This window comes from Pundamilia nyererei, unplaced genomic scaffold, assembly GCF_000239375.1.
Source record: "Pundamilia nyererei isolate P.nyererei 1_Seehausen unplaced genomic scaffold, PunNye1.0 scaffold00021, whole genome shotgun sequence".
Classification (NCBI taxonomy): domain Eukaryota; kingdom Metazoa; phylum Chordata; class Actinopteri; order Cichliformes; family Cichlidae; genus Pundamilia; species Pundamilia nyererei.
In genome coordinates, this window is record NW_005187422.1 from 4,579,280 (window position 1) to 4,603,171 (window position 23,892).

The window sequence follows — 23,892 nt, forward strand, 5'->3', positions numbered from 1 at the left end:
TGTGGGAATTTGAAGGGTAGGTGTGTAGCCACAGGAAAAGAGCTATGATCTAATGTGTTGCTTGTTGTCTGAGTCTTTAACGATGGTAGAAATTTCACCATTAGATATTTCTCCTTGTTTTCCACTGCATTGTTTGAGAACAAACTCACCACATTCTATCTTTGCCAGTGTACTCTGGTTCAAGCTAAGGAGAGCTACTGCCAAAAATAACTCCTTGTCCTCACTATTTTCTGTCTGAAACAGATCAATACAGTCAACAATCTGTCTTTTAATATGCAGTCAGTCTCAGCAAACCAGTAACAATATATGGAGCAAACCTATGTGAGTCCAAATGGGATAAACGAACATTGCTTTACAAGCACGTGCATGCGAACTCATGTACTTCTGCACAATAATACATGCTGTCTGACGGGGGCTGTTGTTGGAGGAGGGAAATTCACTCCAACCTCTCACAACTCATCCATTTGTTCTATGCTTGAGAGAGTGAGAGCAGCACACGTGCAGCCAAGCAGCCACATCAACATTAGCTTTGCTGCACCCTTGTGTATGTGGGTGTATGAAATATGATGTGTGGGAGGAAGTAGGTGGGGGGCAGCGAGCATATAAGTGAACCAGGAGTCTGGTACTGCCTCAAACTGTTGACGGTAAAGTCAGCCGCTGAAGGTAAGCTTGCCTTTGTCACTGCACTTCCTCTGTCCTAGCCCGTTGCTTTCACTTTTTTTTTCTGTCCAACTGTGTTAGCCTCGTATCCTTCCATCTGTGCTTAGGGCCTCACCGCTCATTCACTCCCGCTGATCTCTTTCTGTATAATCTATGTTTTCAACTTGTCCTCCGGAAGTCTTTGTTTGACAGTCACACACACACACACCCAGCCAGCCCTTCTCCTTCCCTCACTCCCCTCCTCTCTGCCTCACCACTTTCAGAGTGCATCTTCTCTCTCATTTGCATTTCTTCCGCTTCCTCGTGACAAGAAACAGTTCATGTCAAAGAGCCGTGAGAGAAGATCAGGTTGGAGAGGTGCTAGATGGCAGAGCAACACGAAAGGAGCAGGTACACAGAGGATGGGCCGGTTCACTGTGAACGGCTGTTTAGACTGGATAACTATCAGTGATTGGAGTGCAAAGCGAGACGGTAAGTGACTTCTGCTTTATTGTCTTCTGCTGTTTTTTCTTCTCTCAATTGTTGCGCCTGAGTTTTGACCTAGTTAAACACACTAAGTTCTGGTTTCTGGCAGTGCTGTTCTTACCTAAACACTGTGATGGCTGGCAGCACTGTCAGATATTTCCTCTTTTCAAACTTTCATTTTATAAAGTCACATCCATGACTGGAAATGACATTTTCACTTTCCACAGACACATTTAATACGTCTTCTTTATGTCCCCATGTCGAGAGATTTTTGTGATGTTTTGTTCTTAGTGCAAGCACAGGCTGGTGTTTCAGCACAGCGCAACTTCTTCTTAAAACTAACTCACACATCTTTAACCTCTTAACAACCATTTGGTCAGTAACAACCCATCCAGGGTTAGGGCTGGAATTTAATTTTTTTTTGACACATCATAATAAATACGGAAATATCCAAAAATTACAAGTTGTTACTCTTCAAGTTTTAAGTCGGCTGTTGCAAGCTTTTCCACTTGGTGTTCCAGATATGAGAAAGGTGGATGCTCACTAAACCCTAACCTTTATCTCTCACTTAGACTACGCGTGCTTATAGGATGAAAGCTCCCTTCATTTCTCTTCCTACATGAAGTTGCAGCATGTGCACCATATGACATATTTACATAACGGTAAGGAAGTGAAAGCACGTTACAGCAGGAGGGTCGAGCTCCATGAATAATGTTGTAAAAGTAAGACACACTCACAAGGGGCTCTTCGCTCACTCAGCCGAATGTGAGCAGAGACCAACTTTCCTCAGTTCACAGCACCAGAAAAAGTCTCTGACGTGGGCGTGCTCATGCTGTACAACCAACAAAAGAACGTGTCGAGTGCCAACTGTACTTCTGTGGGTGAATTATGCAAAATCACCATCACAGCAACAGGAAATGAAATTTTCTCACTCTAATGCACAGCTCCCCTTTGATTTGATTTGATCTGATTATTGCACCAATATGACAGTCAGTCAGGACCGAACGCTGCCACATGATACTCTGAACATCAAAGGTTTGCCTTATAATTGATGCAGACTGGTGACAGAGGTAACAGCTAATGCCAGCAGACATACTTGATTTGGCGAGATAAAAGCCCGCCCCAACACACAGACACACACACACCACTGTGACACTACATGCGCGTATGTGCACATTTCTCTCCATGGTTTCGACTAACATTTCCACACACAGTGCACATCTTAACCTGCCACTGAAATGAAAAAGGAGAGCTTGAAATGCCTTTGCTCCCACTGTGGATATTATTGCTCATTATCACAATGATATTACTCAGAACCAAGTGTGTTTTCATTTTTCTTTTACATTGCAAAACACATCTGCCTGGATTTTTATCAGGCAAAATCCAGACTGGATTAATTGCTTTATTAGCCATCTGTCCTGGAGAATATTGCATATCTGTCATCAGTACTGTGCTCATTTCTTGGGGCTGGTCACCAGTCAAAGAACAAAGCATACTCCAAGAGTAATCACATTTTCCTCTTGAAGTGAGATGTAGCAAAATTCCTGCCCCCTTTTAATCTAACGCAAACTGAGGTCTAATGCAAACTGTTCTTATCTTACAGGTAATTAGAGACCTGCCACTGGTACATCACGACAGCAGCAGTGTTACCATGGAGACTGGCAAGCCAGGATTGGCGAGTGCTCCAGTGCACATCAGCTCCGTCACAGCGCAGGCAGAGAAAAGGATGGATGTCCAGGCTCCCCTCACGGCTGTTTACATCCACACAGTGCCTGCGCTGCCCGCGCAGCCTTACCCTCAGCCGCCTGCAGCTGCTCCAGAAGCAGCCACACTCCATCTGGGCATGCCGCCGCTCTACACCAAGGAGACATTTCCCATCCTCACGCTCCATATTGCTGGTGGGTTGCAGTCTCAGCCGGGATTGAGCCTGGCAGCTGCTGCTCCCGCAGCCAAACCCAAGTCTGCAGGAAAGCACGTGTGTCCTCACTGCGGACGGGACTGCATGAAGCCCAGCGTGCTGGAGAAGCATCTGCGCTGCCACACGGGGGAGCGGCCCTACCCCTGCACCACTTGTGGAGTTTCATTTAAGACTCAGAGCAACCTCTACAAACACAGACGTACCCAGGCACATGCACGCCTTTCACTGGAGTCAGAGCAGAGCAGCTTAGACAGCATGTCTGGCTCAAGAGAGACTTGCACTTCCAGTTTGTCTCTGGAGGAATGCGTCGAAGAGCCAGGCAGCACAGAGAAGGACTCCTCACTATCTGCTGCTGAAAGCACCGGTCCAGCCAGTACTCCAAAGGTCTGCTCTGTGAAGACACAGCGCTGTGTGCAGGAAGACAACGAGCTGAGCCTCACAGTTCAAAACTCAAAACCAAATGGAAGCGAAACGGTAATAAAGGAAAGTGAAAAGCTTCCACCGAGTGTTAGTAGACACCTTCCCCTTCAGAGACAAGAGGCCACGCTGTTTTCCAAACAGTGGGAAAGCTCAGTGTCAAGAGGGAAATCGCAGAGTCACGAGAGCACAGACTCTGGCTTCAGCGAGACTAGTGACCACTATCCAAGCCCTGGCAGTGTTTTGCTCGATCACAGTATGGATTCAGTCGCAGAATCCACCAAAGAGCATCTTGAAGAACCCGCCACCAGGCGCACACCTACAGAATCAGATCACGGCAGACAGGAGTCCAAAGACTCTGCCAGGGAGCAGGAGCAGAAGGCCCTAGAGGAGCGCATATCTAAGCTGATATCAGATAATACAGCTGTTGTGGAGGACAAACAGCTGGAGAATGTGAGGCCACGCAAGACCGTTTTATCAAAGCAGGGAAGCATCGACCTTCCCATGCCATACACGTACAAGGATTCGTTTCACTTTGACATGAAATTAGGTCAGACTCAGAATGTTTTGTCACAAAGAAACAAGAAGCCAGGGATTTACAGCTCTGTGCCCACTCAGCGCTCCTCCACCATGGACCATGCCCCCTTGACTCGCAGCAATTCCCTCCCCTTCAGTGTCACCCTCCTGCAGCCCGAGAGAAGCAGCCCAACCTCCTCCAATCAGAGGGATTATGTAACGCTAGTCCGAAGGGGAAGCTCTGGCCAGATCAACCCAACAGGTTTCACGATCAAGCCTGCGAACCAGCAATCATCCACCCACCGCCCACTGGTCCGGCAGACAGCCGTAGACTGCAACCACGCAACAGACGGTCTCATCAGGAATTCATCTGTGGAGGAGGCGTGGAGCAGCAGCCTCAGTTGTGACGGGGATGGCGGTGACATTTGTGGAGAACCGAGCAACAGAAAGTTCCGGAGGAAGAAAGCGCAGAAGTTCGCCTACAACAAGTGGTACATGTACGGGGGTGGAACATTTAAAAAGCTATACAATGCTGAGAAGAGTAGCGATAACAGTGTTATCAAAGGCAGGAAATGTTCAGCAAACCCTGAGCATGAGCTTGTTCAGGGTCTGCAGAAAAGGGCACCGCTGGCAGTAACGACAACAGGTTCGACAAGCAACGGTACCACAGTTGGCCCTCCTGCCAATCTCTCCTTTGTCCCTGCTGTGGATTTTAATCTACAAACTAACTCGCTTAATTCATCATGCCTCGCTCTCAAAGCTCCACTCAGGAGGAATCTGTCTTTGTCAGTACTGCCATTACCTTCTATCGGCTCACTGGTTAGTCACAAAACAGACTGTGTGAACAGACCAGAAGCTGGGAGACTGATGAATGAGGACAAAAAACATAGTGTTTCCACATCGCAGCTGTGCGGAGCCCATATTCCTTCAGACAGGAAAAAGCTGAGAACTGATGACAAAATAATTTGCCCTCTGCAGATGGAGACTGACCCAAACACAATGCTTGCTCATCCCACACCCTCTGTCACTCAGCAGGAAGCGAACCTCTCTTACATCAATCTTAAAAACAATCCACAACATACTCCGCTCAAAGGGCCTCTATTCAAGTCGGGCATAATCAATGCAAACACAACCTCTGTTAGCACCTCAGCAACTGCTTCCAGTCCCCCTGCTGCAAAGAACAGCTTCCTGCCCAAGTACCAACTCAAGTTACCCAATGTTGCTGAACCTGATTTAACTTTTTCACCACAAGTTGTGGATAAACCACCAGGAACTGAAGCCCACACTTTCACCTCAGTTCTGTCATCTCCTCACATCGAGCGCAGCGTGACCTCGGTCACAACGAGTGTAAAGAACTGCAAAGACCCCACAGCTTCACAGCTGGGGCTAACTTGTGATCTTAAGAAGACGAATGCTTTCAGCTCCGCGCAGGACCAGCTTGTCACAACAGTTTGTCATGCTGCAACATCACGACTCAGTCAGAATTTGCCAGGCAGCGTAGCTGTAGTGCACAAACAATTTGCAGCAACCACAATAACCACAAGCTGCCTGCAAGATTATCAGGCAGGATTATGCAGCACTTTGATCCAGCCTTCGAAATGTACGACGTCTGCACAGCAACCCAGACCTGTTGCACCTGCTGTTGCTACACTTACCGTAACCACAGCGAGCAGTCAGACATCTGCCACTGCCGTTAAAGCTGCGTCATATGATCAGTCTAACCCTCCACTCTCTCACATACAACTCTCAGCACAATCAAACCTGCTGAATCCTGTTAGCGTACCACACGTTAGCACAAACACCCCCGTGGTGCCTTGTCACATTGTACCGTTTGACCAGGTACAGCCAGCTGCTCAGAACGTGTTCCATGTGCACACAGCAGACCTCCAGATCTGCCTCCAGATCATATCTGATGAGCAGTTAGCCCTCATCGAACCCCAGATAGAGCGTCTATCGGGTACCAGTGTCTCCCAGAGACAGGACGCTGAAGGTGGGACCTTAGAAGGTGTCCAAAGCAAAACTCTGGGCTCTTTTGCTGCTGAAAGCAACAGTGAGGCAAAAGAGAGTGCACAACCCAGACAACAAGTGGACAAAAATGAGTCTTTCCCTGCTCTTACCACTGAGAGAATAATGACTTCTGTGCCTTTGCAATTTGGGAAAGCAGAGCCAAGTTCCCACCTGGCTCAGCAAAGCACTTCCACTCAGGCTGCAGCATCAGCTGAATCTCTCCCTCCGCCACTACACCCACACAAAAACAGTCATGTAAACATGGTCACAGAGACTCAGAGCACTGCGGGTGATGTAATGTCAACTCCTGCTCCGCTTGGAGGTGTAAAGTCAGGAAGACGACAAACTTCAGTGGAGGAACAGACTCTCTCTCTGAACCGCTGTGCTGAGGAGCAGGTTTTGCTGGATCGGAGGGTCAGCCAAGGTGCAACCGTCTTGCAAGCTCTCTCTGGCCAACACAAGCTCAGCAGGAGCTCTCCCTGTTCCAGCACAGAAAATCACAATAACTTGAAAAGTGAACTGCTGTGCAAAGAAGGCCAACATAAGCTTAATAATCAGGGCGACTCATGTAATGTCAGCATAATGAAAACTAAGGGCGAAGCCTCCGAATACAAAGGCAGCAGGTTAGAAAGTGGAGAGCACTGCAGCCATTCTCCCTCTCCTGCATGCTCTGATAAACATTCTGGGTCGGTCTCTTCACTTTCTGTCAATAAAAGCAAAGCTGTGGGACAGCCAAACCCACACGCATCCATCTACTGCAGTAATCAAGTGGAGCCCACAATATCTGAGACTTTGAATCCATCCAAAGATACAAACATGGGATGTGACAGAGTCCGATCTGTAGGTGATTCCACAACTTTATTGGACATCACCCCTCATGGATCACAGGATGTAATCAGCTCACGCCACTCAGGAAAAAGACTGACTCACTTTGCTTCAGCGTCCTCGAACATCCAGGTGGACAGATGCAAAGACAACACATCTGTGTGTGCAAGTATTCAGAGCCAGACAGCAGGTACAATTCACTATTTACATGTATTACGTAACATATATGTTATTATTGCTTCCTACAGTGCAGTTTAAGAATATGACATCATTTTTGGCTCCGCACTGCAGTACAGTGGATTTAAATACAACATGGAATGAGAAAGGAGTGCCTGCTGTCCCCAAACTGCACCTGTCCCCATCTCTTTAAAGTCAACTTAAAGTGCTGACACTGACATGTCAGTCAATATTAAATTCAAAATATAGGTTAGCTGACAGACATACACTCAGCAAATGATAAACATCTGGCATTAAGATACAGTATAACTAGTATGTTTTATTTGACAGTCATATTTAATTAAGATTCTGTTAAAATATTCCACTTCCTTCTGTTATGTATAGTCTACATAGTCTTAAACTGACAAATTGTTTTAAAACAAGGTGAACTGATACGGTGAAATACAAATACTAGAAAATACGCATGCTTTATTGCAGTTTTTGCATTTTTTCTCTTTCAACACTAGGTGGCACTAAAGATTCACAGATTTGCAATATGGAGCTCTGGTCTGTGCTCGCACAATTACCCAAACCTACAACTTACTGGGAATCAAATGTTTAGGCGAGCAGGGATTTGAGTTGTAGGGAAAACAATCCAGTGGAGTTTCATCTGGAAATGTTTCTGTAGCAGAACTCGATATGGCTTCAGTTTTTGATCATCTTTGTCCTTTTCCGCTGTGACGTGTGAGCTGTTCTCAGGCTTTCATGCAGAACTCGTGTGTGTCCCACAGTGCTTGAAAGTGTCATTTGATCACCATCGCAGCATTGATCACATACTTTCACGCTTTTTAAATGAAAGGACTGAGGGATTTCAGACAGCTACAGGGTTAAAGGTCACCCCAGAGAGCAGAGGATAAACAAAATGCCTGCCACTCATTGACCTCCAGCTACTGCCTCCTGGGTAAAGGGGTTTGTACCTGTCCTGTATCGCTGACACAGAGGTTCAGACACATGCTAGCTGTCTGCATCTGTTTACCGCTAATAGGATTTTCTTGTAGTTTGTTATCATCTCTACCAGGCTAGTGGCACTGATACAAAAGGTAGCTGTGGACCACAGAGCTTGCCAGGTTAAAAACATTTTCATTTCAATTGTAGTCATATCCTCAAATGCATATAACAGATGTGCACATTTATCTGTGTGTGGCACAAGAATGGGCACGCCCACTGGAAAAATATCTTTTTATCGCCCAGTGAATTCTTGTTTTATTGCTTTTACTTAGCTGGAATAAAGAGCTTTGGTTTCCACATTTATGCTTCTTCTCACATCGTAAAATCTCAGGTGCCCTTATGAACCAGCTTTCACTTGCTGTAACCCTTCCTCTCCCCCTTCATGTTGAACAGGGACCTCTTTATGTTCACCTGGTTTTATATAAAAGTTGTTTTTTAATAAAAAATCTGTTAATGTGGCTGATTCGCATGCAGCCAGAACAGTATCTGCAAATTAGGTTCCTTCTGACCTGTCGAAGAAGAATGTTTGAGAATGTTTTGTTGTGCATTTCTTGTGTAGTATAAGTAAAAGGGAACAAATCGTTCCAAGCAGTATCCCATTCAAAGTTTATCCTGATGTAACTTAGGCTGTAGCAGACTCATGCTATAAAATCCCACTGTTGTTTACTGCCTCACCACTGCAGATACATACTTTGTCTAACCGACCCATCTGAAGCCTCATGTGTGCTCCAGATAAACTTAAATACCTACCAGACGGAAGATCAGAGTAAAAGCTTCTTTCAACAACCAGCATGAATAATATGAAGAATTACAGTGAACGCAATCTGCTTCAGTGTTCATGTGTGGCTGACTACTGCTTGAAAAAAATGCAGAATGACTGATAAGCAGTAAAACTGTGGATTCAGTTCCTAAAGAAAACAACTGCTTTTTCATTTGTTTTTCTTCCTGGAGGGCTTATGGAGGGAGCCTCCCTGGCGAGGTGTGCAGCCCAGAAGGAGCTGCAGATGCAGGAACATGTAAGGACTCCCGGGCAGCCAGACAGCACAGACTGGAAGCAGAAGCAGAGCCAAGGGGCTGAAGAGAAAAACCACCAATGCCTGGGAGAGCGAGGTGACAGTGGGGTGACGGGAGAGGAGGAGAACAGAGGAATCAAAGCAGACAAAGCTCCAGGACTGTGGGGGAAGGCCGAGTCAGACTGCAGATCCACAGTTTTATCAAAGGCAGAGGTGAGAGAGAGTGCATCTAATCAGGATCCGTGTTTACTATACAGTTCTTTTTTTCATGTGGTCTTAGTGTTTACAACACACACGCTGATTTACAAGAACAATTACAACACAACAAAAGCAAAGCCTCAGAGCCGCTTAACCCCCAACATCCAAGTTTTATATAAAATTTACAGTTTTCCGAAAATGAAACGCTAATAAATAATAAATAATAACCTCTCACGCTAATAAATGCATGAGAGGTTATTGAAATGTACCGTACTCTTGCTTCTAAAAAACGTACCTGATGACCTGCATTTTGGGAACTGAATGTTTAAGAGTTTACATATAAAAGACTTGTATCTGCAAAGGAAATAAAAACTATCAAACTCAAACTCAGGAGAATTTGAATGTTTAGACTTCTAAAGTTGAGTCAGTTTTATTGGATTAGTTAATTAATTCAAGCTCTTAGTAAAAAAGCCAGGCTGGAAAATAGACAAATGAAAAACATAAAAGTATAAAACCACGTGACACAGGACAGAGAGAGGAAGCAGGAAGTTACAGTTAGAGATGGTAAACAGCACAACTATCACTAACCTTTCTCTCCAGCCGTCACCAGCATGCAAAGGATCAAATCAGAATTTAACAGTCCTGGAGTTGACCCCACTGTATTCTCTCTAATTTGCACTTTGCTGCAAGGTTATTAAGCTCTTAACATCTCTCATTTCAAATGTAGAGTCAGGATTAGGATTTAGTTTCAGAGACCCTCAGTCTGTTTGGAACACCCGGCTGAAAAATCTGGAATTGCAGAAATTCCAAAACAAATCATCAGACTTTATTTAAATACAGATTCTTATTCTTCAAACATGTCCTGTTTAACACGTGGCTAAAACAAAAGCCTAATGCTAGAACAGTTGAGGTAAGAGGTTAACTAAACGTATCCCCAGGAGCTCATCTCTCTGGCTTTAGCTACACTGGTTTTAGTCCCTTTAGACAGAATAATGAAAACACCATGACTTGGATTATTAGTCTCATTACATTAGTCTATGCAAAACTCTTATAGGGTAGGTACAATATTGATAAATCATAGCACTGATAATGATATAATCAGTTTATCATACCTGTTCTATCGCCTCCTCAGCCACTGTAGAGCTGGTTCTAAATCCATCAGCTGCTGAGGCTGCACTTCTGCAGTAGCCTTGTTACTTCCTCAGACAGGGGCAGTGGTTAAAGGCTCATGGAGCTGGCTTCTCTAATATTTCAAGATGGGCTGTTTTAAAAGTTGTTGTTGTATCACTGCTTTTCTTTGTGAGGATAAATGATGAAGAAGACCATGTAAGGAATGTTGTCACTGACATAATAGAAATGGGATGTTTTTAGTTTATAAGATTTACATACACACATGTGCAGTAACGCGTTACTGTAATGTTTTTCAAGTAACAAGTAAAGTAAGGGGTTACTATTGCAAAAAAAAGTAATTAGATTACTGTTACTTTCCCATAAGCACGCTGCGTTACTAAACCGTGATTTTGTTTGCAAGAGTGTCTCATGACAATGACATACGAGCGTGCGACGTCCGTGGCAGCAGATCAACGATGGATAATATGGTGTGCAGGAGAGAGTACGACCATGCAGCGTTTAAAGCTTGGAAGTACTCACATTACTTTAAGTTTGAGTCTGTAAAAAGTGCCAAAAACATTAGTGTCCGCTGGACACTCTGCGTGGGAAGAAAACTTCTTTCTACAGTGAAAACTTAAACTTCAAGTCTGAGCGAGCACCGAGCACGCTGCCACGGGAATGTGACATTCACTGAGAAACCCCCGGATCCTCCCACTGACATGAACGCTATGGCACCGGGCAAACCTCCACCCGCCCCACTCCTGCTAAACAGGTGACAATAGATTTAAGAGCGACAGGACTCAGTGCTGCTGAATCTTTTATTTATTTTTTGCTGTGTTTTACTTGCATCTATTTGAAAGAGTGTAAACACAGAACTTTATTTTATTTTATAAGCTGGAATCTGCAGGAAATAGGTTTAAATGTTAAAGAATTTCTTCTTGCATATAATTAAATTTTTTGTTGATGCAATGCACATGAAGTTAAAAGATTAAAACTAATAAAACAAGTTTTAAGAACAGACTTTTCATTTGATTCAGTTTTATATGATGGATTATGCAGAAAAAATAGAACTGGGCTGAAAGATCTGCTGCTTTATTACTTATTCAGTTTGTGTATCAAGTTTTTAAAAAGTAACTAAGTAATTACTTGCTTTTGAAAATAAGTAATCCGTAAAGTAACGGAATTACTTTTTGGAGAAGTAACCAGTATTTAGTAACTAATTACTTTTTTCGAGTAACTTCACTAACAGTGCTCCTATTTGTATGACCTCATTATTTAATGTTTAATACGACAGTTCACCATTGTTATATACAGAGATGGGCAGTAACGCTGTACTTGTAACGTGTTATTGTAATCTGATTACTTTTTTCAGGTAACGAGTAAAGTAAGGGATTACTATTGCAAAAAAGGTAATTAGATTACCGTTACTTTCCCGTAGGAACGCTGCGTTACTAAAACCGTGATTTTTTTTGCGAGAACGTCTCACGACAGTGACGTAAGCGAGTGCGCCGTTAGTGGCAACAGCTGTGTGCAGATCAACAGTGCATCATATATCGAGTGCAGAGAGAGTATGGGCGTGCAGCGTTTAAAGTGTGGAAGTACTGACCTTACTTTGAGTTTGATTCCATAAAAAGTGACAAAAACATTAGTGTCCGCTGTGCGTGGGAAGAAAACTTCTTTTTACAGCGAAAAAAACCCCTAAACTTCCGAGAAAGCACCGAGTGCGCAACGACGTAATGGGAAACTCACAGAGAAACTCGCGGATTCTTCCACTGACCGCGGCACACCTGCACCAGGGTAAACCTCCGCCTACCGCGGTCCTGCTTTACAGGTGAAAATAGAGCAACAGGACCGCTGAGTCTTTGACTTTATTTATTTTCTGCTGTGTTTTACTTGCATCTATTTGAAAGACTGAGTGTAAACACAAAAAATATTTTATTTTATGTGCTGGAATGTGCAGAAAATAGGTTTAAATGTTAAACTAATTTATTCAACTCAGAGAATGTTGCATATAATTACATTTTTGCTTGATGCATAAAGTTAAAAGATTAAAACTAATAAAACAAGTTTTAAAAAGAGACTTTTCCATTTGATTACATTTTGTATGATGGATTATGCAGAAAAAGTAGAATTGGGCTGAAAGATCTATCGCTTTATCACCTATTCAGGTTGTAAATCGTGTTTTTAAAAAGTAACTAAGTAACTAATTACTTTTAAAAATAAGTAATCAGTAAAGTAACAGGATTACTTTTTGGGGGATTAATCGGTAATTAGTTACTGATTACTTTTTTCAAGTAACTTGACCAACACTGGTTATATATATGTGGGTAATCTGCAAAGGCAAACAGCCTTTCCCACATTGACTCAGACACATGAACAAAGCTTGTTCTTGTTCTGTACCAAACATTATTTTGGATACTTATTTATTTACTTATTATTGCTGTATTCTTATTTTACCAAAGAGCGTGAGGTAGGTGATTCTTCCTCTGCTGTTTGAATATAAACCCTCTCAAAACAAAGTCACCACCCAAATCTACACACTAAAAACACTCACACTGTGCACAATCCTTTCCAATCCAGCAGTCTTTTGCAATACTTTTTACCATTTTAATTTATTCTTTATCTACTAAAGTTTGCCACAAATCCCTGGTGCAATAAGGCCGTCCTTATTTGGGGATCATATAAAAGCAGGTTTGAGGCACACTGGGTTGTTACATCACATGATTGTTTTTCATTTTTTAACACATTTACCAAACAAAGCACAACAGCCAAGCCAGAATTTGTGTTCTTTCATTCTTATGAAATATTTGCAGCACCATAAATATAAAACCTCCCAAGATGTGTCACAACACAGAAGAGAGTGGTGCAAGAAAAAAAAGATTTATAAATATACTGAACAAAAAAGTGTATACTACCAAGCCACACACAGGGGCAAATATTTTGTGAGAATTTATGGGGCATTTGCACTTGAAGCAACAGCAATAAATTCAATTCCGCAGTATGTTAATACTAGAATTAGGCAGCTGACAGCAATTACAAGAGATTTTTATGGCAGTAATCCTTCTTCTGGATTTCGAACTTCAGGTCTTATTATAAAGAAGAGTGTTTGTCACAGCAGGTCTCTATCAAATTCAATAGTATTTAGAAGTGGGTCACATCAACCTTTATGCAAAATGTCAACAAGATCCACCATTTTCATTCAAGTGTCAGTTCAAATGTATTTGTACAGGGTCGAATCACAACGACAGTCATCTCACTTCACATTCCTTGTCTATGTAAAAAGCAATGCACGGTATTCTTTAGCAATTAGGTTGTTCACTCCTCATTTGTATTAAGTTGGCTCCAGGCAATACAATTACAAATCAAAGTGTGTTGGTATCAGTGAATGTTGAGTGCAGTAATGTTGATACAGATGTTCCAGAAAGTGTTACAGCTGCATGTCCAGCATGTGGTGCAAAGGGTGTTGGGGGTTTATGAATTATCAGTGTCGTCTTTTGGCTAGCTTATTATTCCAGCTAGATATCTGATGACCAGGAGGGTGTATGTATTGATGGCTTCTCAGCATCTCCCTTGCCTTCTGGAGGAATTTGGCTGTGGCTGCCCTTTTTGCATGTTTGCCATGGTCTAAGGAGCTTGGAAAGAAAAGCATCTGGAATTCTTTAAGTTTCCTTCAAGACATTTCACCTTGAATCCGAAAAGCTTCTTCCCTATGGGAGTGTCGCCAAGTGAACCCATTGTGAAACCTAGCCCAACATGTGACTTACTGAGGTCATATAGCCCAGGATGTGAGTGGGTGCTAAGGTGCCTGGTGTAAATCTGGGACTCTTCACCAATTGCTCTTAGAACTGAAGAAGCTTCTCGGATGAGACGTGAAATGTCTTCAAGGAAACTTGAAGAAGTCCAGGCACTTCTCTTTCCAAGCTCCTTAGACTATGATGACCTGGATGACTGAGAACCTTCACAGACACGTTCGCCATGATTCTTATTGGTCTGTGGAATACCCAGGTACTTGTAGCTTTCCTGTATCTTGGCTATTCTACCTTCTGACATTCAGTCTAGATCTTTCCTCTTTTTGCAACCATTTGGCTACGCTTATCCAATCAAAATGACATGTCTATGTCCTTGCTGTAAATCTTGGTGAGGTGGATCAGTCAGTTGATGTGTTGCTTGTGCCTGGCATACAGCTTGATATCCAGCAGGGACAGGATGTGGCTGATGGTCGGTCCACTCCTGAATCTATATCTGTATCCACTGGTAGTGAGGAACTGGTTCAGGGGGTCGATCCATATCCTGAACAGCAGTACAGACTCTCCATCGCGTAGGTATATTCTGCACTTGGTGATGACTTGTGCGACTGTCTTGGAGCTGGCCTCTCTAGTGTTCCACAATCCCACTGAGTTCCCAATGAATGTTTTCAGTGCACTATTAGCCACGTCCAGTATCCATGTTCGGCATTGAGTTAAAGACTTTCTTCTAGTCAGTCCATGTGGTGCTCAGGTTGGTCTGCTGGTCTTAAAGTTCTGGTGTGCAGCTCTATCCACCGGTAGTTGGTGCTTTGACTCTCTGGTGTTATTTCCAATGCCCTTCTGAGCTATGCTTATGCACTCACCCATGTGCGCACTCGGGTTGGTTGTTATGATGCCTGAGAGGAGCTTCCATGTTGTGCAGAGGAAGTTAATCTGTCCGTAGTTTGATGGTGTCTTGTGTTGATCCTATGTGATCAGAATTGTTCTGGCCCATGTTAGCCAGTCTGGATGAGTACTTGCTGTTATCAGCCCATTTATTTGTGCTGCCAGGTAATCATAGAGTGCTGTTAGCGTGTTCAGCCAGAATGGATCGTGTCAGATCCTTCATTGTATGTCTGCCTTTGTGATGTTAACTGGTTCTTGGCATTGCCATCTTGGCCTTTGTTTGTCCAGTTATGACCATCATGTTGTACTTATTCATCCAGGACCTCTCACTCACAACACCCTACTGCACCTCAGTTGGGTGGAGCGTTCTCTATATGCATTCTTTATTTTTATACCCAAGTGTTCCTGGGATTACTGCGGCAGTACCACTACAAGCTCAGTGGTTTGAGTGATAATGGTAATGGGGGTGGTATATCCAGAGAAGATCAATATCCAAACACTGCTGGGTCATAAAAATTGAAACTAAAAATTGCTGTAAATACTTAATACACTGGCAGGATACTAGACTAGACCATGTCGACAACTGGATTTTCCTGTAAGATCATTTTACAACAGTTGTGTGTGTGCATGACCATGGTAGTTATTTATGTACATGCTTCTCTGTCCAAGTTTGAATAAACTTTGAAGTTTGAATAAATGTTATGAGCTACAGAATCAAAATTAATTGAAGTTATATTCCTGTATTTTATTAAATAATTTAAAAAAAATCATGTGTATATATCTGCAGTCAACCTTAGACATGTTTTTAAATTTCTGAATGTGTTATAAGTTGTGGTCAGTTGACTGAAGTGGTTAAAATGAATAAATACATTTGGGTAGGCTGTGCTGAACAAAAGAACTCTTGGAATTGAACCAGCACTTATATTGTGCTTTTGTAGTCTGACTGATGACTCAAACTGCTGTCTTTGAGGGGTGAGTATGCATGAGGTCTATGCAGTATTTGGGTAATCCAGAAAGATAATGAGAGGGTTCAGTGGCTATAAAATGATTCCATTGTTTTGATGGTATAGTGGTAATAACACTCCTCATATTTTTCTCTCATTAAAAGGAAGAAGATCAAAAGGTCAAGAATGATTCTTTTAAAAACCCTTGGCCACCCGAGGAACACCTTCAGCATGTTTCCCAGACGCACTCAGGAATGTCTGAATACCCCCAACTGAGCTGTCAGCAAGCGTTGAATACATCGAGCAATCTCAACATACCTGCGTGCAGCATTCAGACGACCCTTTTCACTTCTCCAAAACTCCCTCTGGAAATTAACCACTCGTATCACTCGCAACACAACTGGGAAAGCGGTGTCACTCATAACCAACCAACACAGGTCTTACCTGAATTCAATTCAAGTCGACATATCAGTGCAGGAGCTCAGTTATCACAAACACAACATATTTTTTCAAGAACTGAGCCCACTATTCAACAGACTTTCTCAGTCCCAGACCAAAAGCAAACCAGCGTCAGTCTGACCATTCAACAAGGAAATAGCACTGCAGGTAACAGCAGCACAACAATAAGCAGCTGTAAGAAGTTCAACTTAACAGGTCACCAAAACTCTAATGTTGGGACATTACCCTCCACACACGCCGATCAAGTTTCTCAAGCCTGTAGAGTTGCTACTGGAGCTAGAGGAGACATCCAACCATCAAAGATGTATCACGATACTGGGTCTCCATGCAAGCCATTTCTATACGCTGACGAGAAGCATGACACTACAGCCAGTGACTCTGGAAGAGCTGACATTACCAGCAAATATCATTCTTTTTACTTGGCTGGCCCACTTCATGGCTACCAGTCTGCTGAGTGTCTGAACAGTGGAGTGAGGCCTGTGCAGAGCTGCCAGGAGTATACAGAAGACACGAGCAGCAGTGACGATGAAGGAAAGCTTATCATTGAACTTTAACAGACAGTAAAGCATACATAGAGTCTATTATTTTAATTTTATTTGCTGTAGATATTTGTTCAGAGGTTAAGTTGCTCAGGAGGCAGAAGTAATGTCAGTGACTGGGTTAACTCAGTGGCAGAGCTTTGTTTAATTAAAAGTCACGATATTTCAATATGGGGCCATACATCAAGGTAAAGTAATGCTACAGTCCTGTAATTTTGTACCACTCTCTTAATTTGACTGAACAGGAAGTTCAATCACAGTATCTAGCATATGGCGCAATAGCGCAGATTTGTGTTTAGCTTTGTTGTCACTTTATGAATACAGAGTAACAACTGAGATAGTCATCGTTGATTCATGTGAAAACACTGACAGTCTAGAATAACTGGAGTTCTTCCTCCTCTTTCCCACTCTGCCAACAGCAGAACACATGTAGCGACATGCTTGCAAGCCTGCAATGCCATTAACAGGCCTCCAGGCTTGCTTGGAAATCTTACAGTTGATATAAAAGTAGGGGAGTGTTCAAACGCAACAAACAAGACGAAGCTTCAAACTCTCTTCTTCACAGTAAGGCTTTCTTTTTGCACAGAGAGTAAACTCTGAGCTTCTGGCTTTTCCAGCACTCAAACAAACCTGAGGTGCAGGTCATACTATAAGAGGTTATTCATTAGACTTGCATGAATTGGTCCTTAATGTGTTTTGTTGCCTCAGCTTCAAACCCTCCACATAGGAATCCCCAAAGTGTCCATTGCACTCATGTTCACTCGTATGACAATTATTTTCCTCACCTCAGACAGGTGACCTATTAGAAACACTTTTTACAGTTAAATCAGCTCTTTTGTAGCATCTGCCCTCAGTTTGAGCTCCTGAGCTCTGTCATAGCTGCTGGAACATTTTTTCAAGCTCAGTGAAAGTCTGACCTGTTTAAAGTCCAAAAATACTTCCGTAGTATCCTTAGTATTTGGAACTGCCAATACACAACCTTGCATTTTCTTAACCACTTATCTGGTTCCTGATGGTGGGAAACTGGAGTCTGTGTGAGTTGTGATAGGCCAAGAGGTAGGGTAATCCGTGGAAAGGTCATCAGGCTATCACAGGAATAACACACAGAGACCAGCCTACAGCCAATTCAGAATTACCAGTTAACCTAAGATGCACGTCTTTGGCCTGTCAGAGGAAGCCAGAGTAACCATGAAAGCAAACTCCACATAGAAAGGCACCAGCTGGCCAGTGGATTTAATCCAGGACCTTCTTGTTGTGAGGCAACATTGTTAACCACTGCACCATTGTGTGACAATTATGACAATTGTTACACAATGGTGCACGTGATGGTGCACAACATTGTTGTGCACGTGATATTTTTTACAGAAAGACAAATTAGTAGCAATAACAAGACATTTTCTGATACAAGAAGCTGCTGTAGGTGGATACATTAATAACTAAAAATGCTTTTGCAAACAACATTAATCATTTATTAAGTTGCAAGACTTCAAACCCAGGCTTAAGTACGCCAAAACACCAAAGCTAATTAAAATGACCAAAACCATTTTGTCTGCCTCTCGGGGGTACACTGTACCAGTACAGTCGAACCTAGCGCTGTCATTGCTAATGCCACTCGATAGTTGAAAGTTCTCAACTATCACTCAGTTTGCTTAAACCAGCCACTGAGTTTTCTTCTGCCTCGGAGAAATGTTGTGCGACTTCCATTCTGCTCTCTCACACATGCACATATACACAGACACACAAACAAACTTTGCCATAATTAGTGTCTACCTTCCCACAATGACTCTCTCTGATAAATTGCACTTTGTAACTTTCCCAGACAACACCTGCTTGTGTGAATCATGTACACATGCTGCCAAGTATCTATTAAGTTGATCTCTGCTGTCAATCAGCTCACCCAGGTAAAACAGACACTGGCTGCAGGGCCGTGACCCTTTTCCTAGTCTGGGTTTTGTAATGAATCAGCATCTACAATAAGGCACCTGGGACAGGAAGTGTGCATGTGTGTAACATTTTTGTAGATAAATCTGCACTCGGCTGCACGCTGACTCGCTTGTCACTCGTCAGCCCGTTAATAATAAAAAACCCCCTTTTGCACCTGACGGAGGGAACATTGTGTTCAGTTGTGTTTCCTGTTTGGTTTGACACAAAGGAAAGCTATCCTTGTTCGTGTTTTAAGCAGATTTCTCAATGTGTTTTCATTTTCTAATTTTATATTCTTGTTTCATCTCCAATTATTTGCATATTGTTTGATGATTTCAATTATTTGAAAAAAGTAAATGAAACTTTACCCCAAATACTTCTCCTGTTTTCACTGCGTGCTCTCTCGAGCCTGAGCTGCATCAGGCCAGTCATTTTTTTCTTTGTAATTATATCGAGCATATAACTGTCACACTCAGACACACGTGTTAGCACATTATTATCAAATTAAATCTTCATGTATTAGCTTGTTAATTCATGTTAACAGTTGCTAGTTTATACATCCAGCATATCAGCAGTCTTCTTTCTTGGAAACTTCTAGTTCCAGAGGTAATAATGTAATGTCACTCACTTTTATTTCTTCCCAATAAATCATGATTGTCCTATAATTCAAGTGTTGCAGACAGCTGTAAACACTTCGGTTCTTGGCAACTATCGCAGTCAGAAAAATGTGAAACAGCATGGTAGCAAATTAAACAAAAACTGTGATTCAAAACTGATCCACCATCCAAAGACGAACTGATTTAAAGATGCTGTGTCGTGCTTTTTGCATCTTCCCCGTCCCTCAGTCATGCAGCTATTTTGTTCATGTAAATGGTCCCCCTTATGAAAGACTGGTCAGGCTTCTTTTTTATTGCACAATCGGCACCAGCCATTTCAACACTAATGCTGATCCAGTAACGGCACAGATAGCACATAGGACACTTTACCGATGGAGCTGCACAAGTAAACCTGTGTAAGAAGCAGGGCAACGAGCATGAAACATATTCTAACAAAACATTAACAGAAGCTGAAGCTTGCTTAAAGCAGTATGATCTCAGGGTGCATGAGGTGAGAAAGTTAACCTCGTGAATTATTTCTTAATTTTTTGTTATTGTTTAGTTACAGTCAACAAAGACACAGTGAATATTACACTGAACCACAATCAGTCGTTTTCAGCTCCCCACTAATGTGAGTTGTCACACACCATCACAATCTCACCATAAATCATTTGTTAGAGCTGCTGCTTGTCAGTTGAGTCCTGAAGTCTACCATGGACGTTCCTGCTTATCTACCACATCATTCAACACCTTAACCAGAAGGGCATTCTCAGATCTCTACTTTGAATTTCTTTGAGTACAATAAGAAATGCGAACTTCTGCAGTGGAAGATTGAAAAACAATTTAGCTAACTGTTAAGATGGCTGTTGACAGTTAAACTGTACAAATAAACAATAAATAAATATGATACATTTCAATTAATAATTTTAAAAAACTGTTTAGCTTGTTCATCAGAGTGTCTTTAACTAAAATAATAGACTGGCTACACATCTGGAAGGTGTGCTAATCATGCATTAACATTGCTGCTTTTGAAATGTGACATTTCATACTGCAGCAATAATAATAATAGCAATTAAAAATACGAGCAGTAATTAGTGGCCTAGCACACAGATATCAAGCAGAGCGACAATCCGTTGAGATGTGCTGCATGCTGCAGCTGAGGGACTAATCAGACTGTTGGACAAAATAGTTCCTTGTTACTTCCTCTAGGCTGCGTCAAAGAAGACACAGTACTTATATGTCAAATGAACATCGTCATGTACATCGAATGTGTATCGCCAAGTCACTACGTGGCGCTGTGAGTGTGACCTTATACTGACACACAGATGTTTCCAGACTTGGACGCTAATCATGTGATGTTTGGCACAGATTACGGTTATGACAGCTTCTGTCAGCAGGTCTGTAAATAAAGAACAGAACAACAGAAGGGTTGAGTCTAATTAAACTAAATCATCATCTGCGTAGGTTGATTACTGATATTAACATTAAATTTTGTATTGATTTATCGGTTTCATAATAACTGCAAACTGATAACAGCTGTAATGCTTAAAAATGAACTTGTAAACAAAACAACACCGTAAATAACTGTGTAATTGTTCTTTTTGTTCGCTTTTATACAGTTAAAAAAACATGTTAGTCTCACCACCTGCAGGTACTTGTGTTTTAATTTTAATTTGTTAAAAATGTAAATGAACATTGTGATAACATCATTTTTACTTGAAGCTATCTTCCATAAAAGTATTTGGGTCACACTCCAAGGGTGTGGACTAAGAACTCATTGTCACCACCACACTGATCTGTAACTCATCTTTGAACTTGGCATAGTTGTGCTGACACTGTGTTTACATTGTTGTGCTGATAAAAAATAAACCCAGATGGTGTCACGGTGGTGGAACGGACTCAGGCGCAGACTGAGAAAGCACGGTTCAACAATACTTTATTAATCACACTGGTGCGCTATGTACACGTGAAGGGGGGGAAACACCAGGGTCCCGGGGATCAATAAGCTGGGGAAACACACTTCTTCGCACTTGCTCCGCTCCTTCTCCAAACAATCTCCACACAAGCAGCCCACTCACACTCACGGGGTCCAGGGGTCACAAAAGGGCTGATCCAGGTAAACCTATTAACACAGACGAGGGTAAGTCAAAGGCAAGCACGGGAACAACAGAATCGCAATGAAGCCAGGCACCGCTAACGAGAGTTACTCAATATTCCAGCGACGAGTAGCTCAGAGCCCCTGCCTTAAGAAGAGCTGCAAATCACCGGAGATCAGCTGCAGGTGCATGGGCCAAGGGCGGGAGCCCAATCAGAGCTCCGCCCAGGCAGACAGGTAGGAGAGAGAGAGCAAGGCGAGGGGAGCAGACAGAGAGTAAAACAACAAACACTTGTGGCCACACTGGGCTGGCCGGGGAGGCACAGGGACCATGACAGATAGCAAACGATCGCTGAAACTATTTTAGGACAAAGATGTTGTCAACTTAAATGTGATCAACCAACATGAACTCTAACGTTAATCACTTTTGCACTCTTGGTTATTAACCAGTCCCAGGTTTCATCAGTTTGTTAACACTGATCCAACATTTATTTCACGTTGACCGTAATGATGATTGTTCAGTGTCTTCTCATATGGAAAAGAAATAGTAAAAACTTACATGATTTACTCATGAAAGTGGCCACTTTCTCATTACTTTCAGATATTGTTTTAGTAAGTATCCAAAACATACAAGTTTCATTATATAATCTTTCAGGGGATCTTATATCTGTTTTCACTCTTATATGCTTTTCATACAAGTTTCACACAAGACAGATAAAAACTTTATAAGATTTATATTTATCTTTTCCATATGGGTTCTCTCTGCAATCTGTCTACAGACAGACCTTCAAACTTAAGCTGCTTTTTGATCTCATCTGAATGTTGAAAGTTTGGTGACCTTGTGTTGTTATGTTGCTGATAAAAATCGGTCCACAGACATAACTGATAAACTTCCCCACACAGTATTTGTGCTTAGTTTATTTCAAATTAGCATATTTGTCCATTAGAGAGCCTATACAGATACCAACACAGAGGGCTGTGCAAGGTGAAAATAATGCCAGTGTACAAGCTGTGTCATGCCATGCTTCTTATTAAGAGGCAAAATATCCAAACCTACATGGTCCTGTGTGAAAAAGCAATCGCCTCCTAAAACCTAATAACTGTTTGGCGAGCCTTTGCAGCAACAACTCTACTCAAGTGTTTGCAATAACCTGCAGTGCACCTCCACAGTCTTTTACAGCACTTATACTTTCCCCTTTACACAAAGGGGAAAGTATAAGGTAAGTTTTATGTCTATACAGTCAGGAGAGAGTCGAGTGAGGAGTTTAGGGTGATGAAAGGCCCAAATGAATCAGTGTTTTTTCTTTTTTCTAACTATCTCATCACAGGTCTTCCAACTGATCCCAGACTCTGATCTTTCTAAACCTAACCAGCTTTGTTATGTGGCTGAACGACACCAAGAGGCAAAGCCACTATCTACGATGTTCTGTTTATTTCCATAAGGATTCTACTTGTTGATATTTTAGAAACGGGTTTTTTGTTTGTGCTGTAGTTATGTTGATTCCTTGTGTTTATTTTATTGTGACAACCTTTTCTTTCTCATAATTGTTACTCTATGTAAGTTATTTCCATGTTATGTGACTTACTGTTTTGTTTTAGGAGGCCTTTGTCTCTTGTATCTGTTTTCATTTTGACTTCCTTCATCTTATTTCCATTGATTAGTCTGTACCTTGTTTTTCCCAGCTGTGTCTCAACCCCCTTATTAGCCCTCAGTGTATTTAAAGTTTTGTCTCTCCTTTGCTTTTTGTTGGTGTGCCTGTTTATGTCACACAGTGGAAATTTGTATTTATCTTGTATATTGTTTTTATTCTGATTTTTAGTGTTTATTTATGAGTGTTTTATTTGCATGGTTTTATTCTGTTTCTATTGCATGGTTTTTAGTGTTTTATGTGACATGGTTTTGATCCACTGTGGACTGGCTGCACATGGGACAAATTAGCTGATAGGGACCACCTGCTGAGGCAGGGGTGTGTCCAGAGGTGGCCTATCAGCTGTGTAAAGACCTTTTAAAAACAGGCTAGCTGAGCACTGAAAGAGAGAGGCCCCAGACTGGAAGGTTAATGCGAGATGGCCAGTGTGATGCGGCGACCAAGTCATGACCTCATGGAACGGCAACAGTAAGAGACAACGCGTGTGATTGGCAGCAGGGCAGAGGTTTACCTTACCTTTGTGAGTAGGGTCTCTACTGTTGTTTACTGGGTGCAGCTGGATTGGGAGAGGGTCACCATGGCCATGAGCCAGGGTCGCTTCTGGGACCATTGTTCTGGCCCCTATTTGTTATGTTGCAGGACACCGACGCAAGGGGAGCTGTGGCGGTGGTCACATCATGGATTCGGGTGCAGAACGCAAGCCGGGCTGGGAAGTGATGGGCCAGCGGAAGGACAAGAAGATGGGTGGCTCTTTCTTGTCTGC

At 42.4% G+C, this 23,892-nt stretch overlaps 1 protein-coding gene across 3 annotated transcripts; it reads left to right on the forward strand.

The window, feature by feature from the left end:
* The first annotated feature begins 481 nt into the window (after positions 1 to 481).
* znf831 (zinc finger protein 831) lies at positions 482 to 19,157 on the forward strand. Of its 3 annotated transcripts, none has more exons than XM_005726716.1 (5): positions 482 to 663; positions 924 to 1,131; positions 2,729 to 6,998; positions 8,924 to 9,198; positions 16,033 to 19,157. In XM_005726716.1, exons 3-5 carry the CDS (start codon positions 2,777 to 2,779, stop codon positions 16,879 to 16,881), a joined length of 5,346 nt encoding a protein of 1,781 aa, XP_005726773.1. In that variant the 5' UTR covers positions 482 to 663; positions 924 to 1,131; positions 2,729 to 2,776; the 3' UTR covers positions 16,882 to 19,157. The 3 variants fall into 3 exon arrangements, with proteins under 3 accessions (XP_005726773.1, XP_005726772.1, XP_005726774.1); XM_005726717.1 differs by having other exon boundaries at positions 643 to 663; positions 972 to 1,131; XM_005726715.1 differs by having other exon boundaries at positions 482 to 1,131.
* Positions 19,158 to 23,892: the final 4,735 nt, after the last annotated feature.

Excerpts from the sequence above, each read along its gene's own strand:
- znf831 (XM_005726715.1), top strand. The coding sequence starts at position 2,777 with ATGGAGACTGGCAAGCCAGGATTGGCGAGTGCTCCAGTGCACATCAGC. Across the intron at positions 6,999-8,923 it reads TATTCAGAGCCAGACAGCAG|GGCTTATGGAGGGAGCCTCC; the intron begins GTACAATTCACT and ends TTCTTCCTGGAG. Across the intron at positions 9,199-16,032 it reads CAGTTTTATCAAAGGCAGAG|GAAGAAGATCAAAAGGTCAA; the intron begins GTGAGAGAGAGT and ends TCTCATTAAAAG.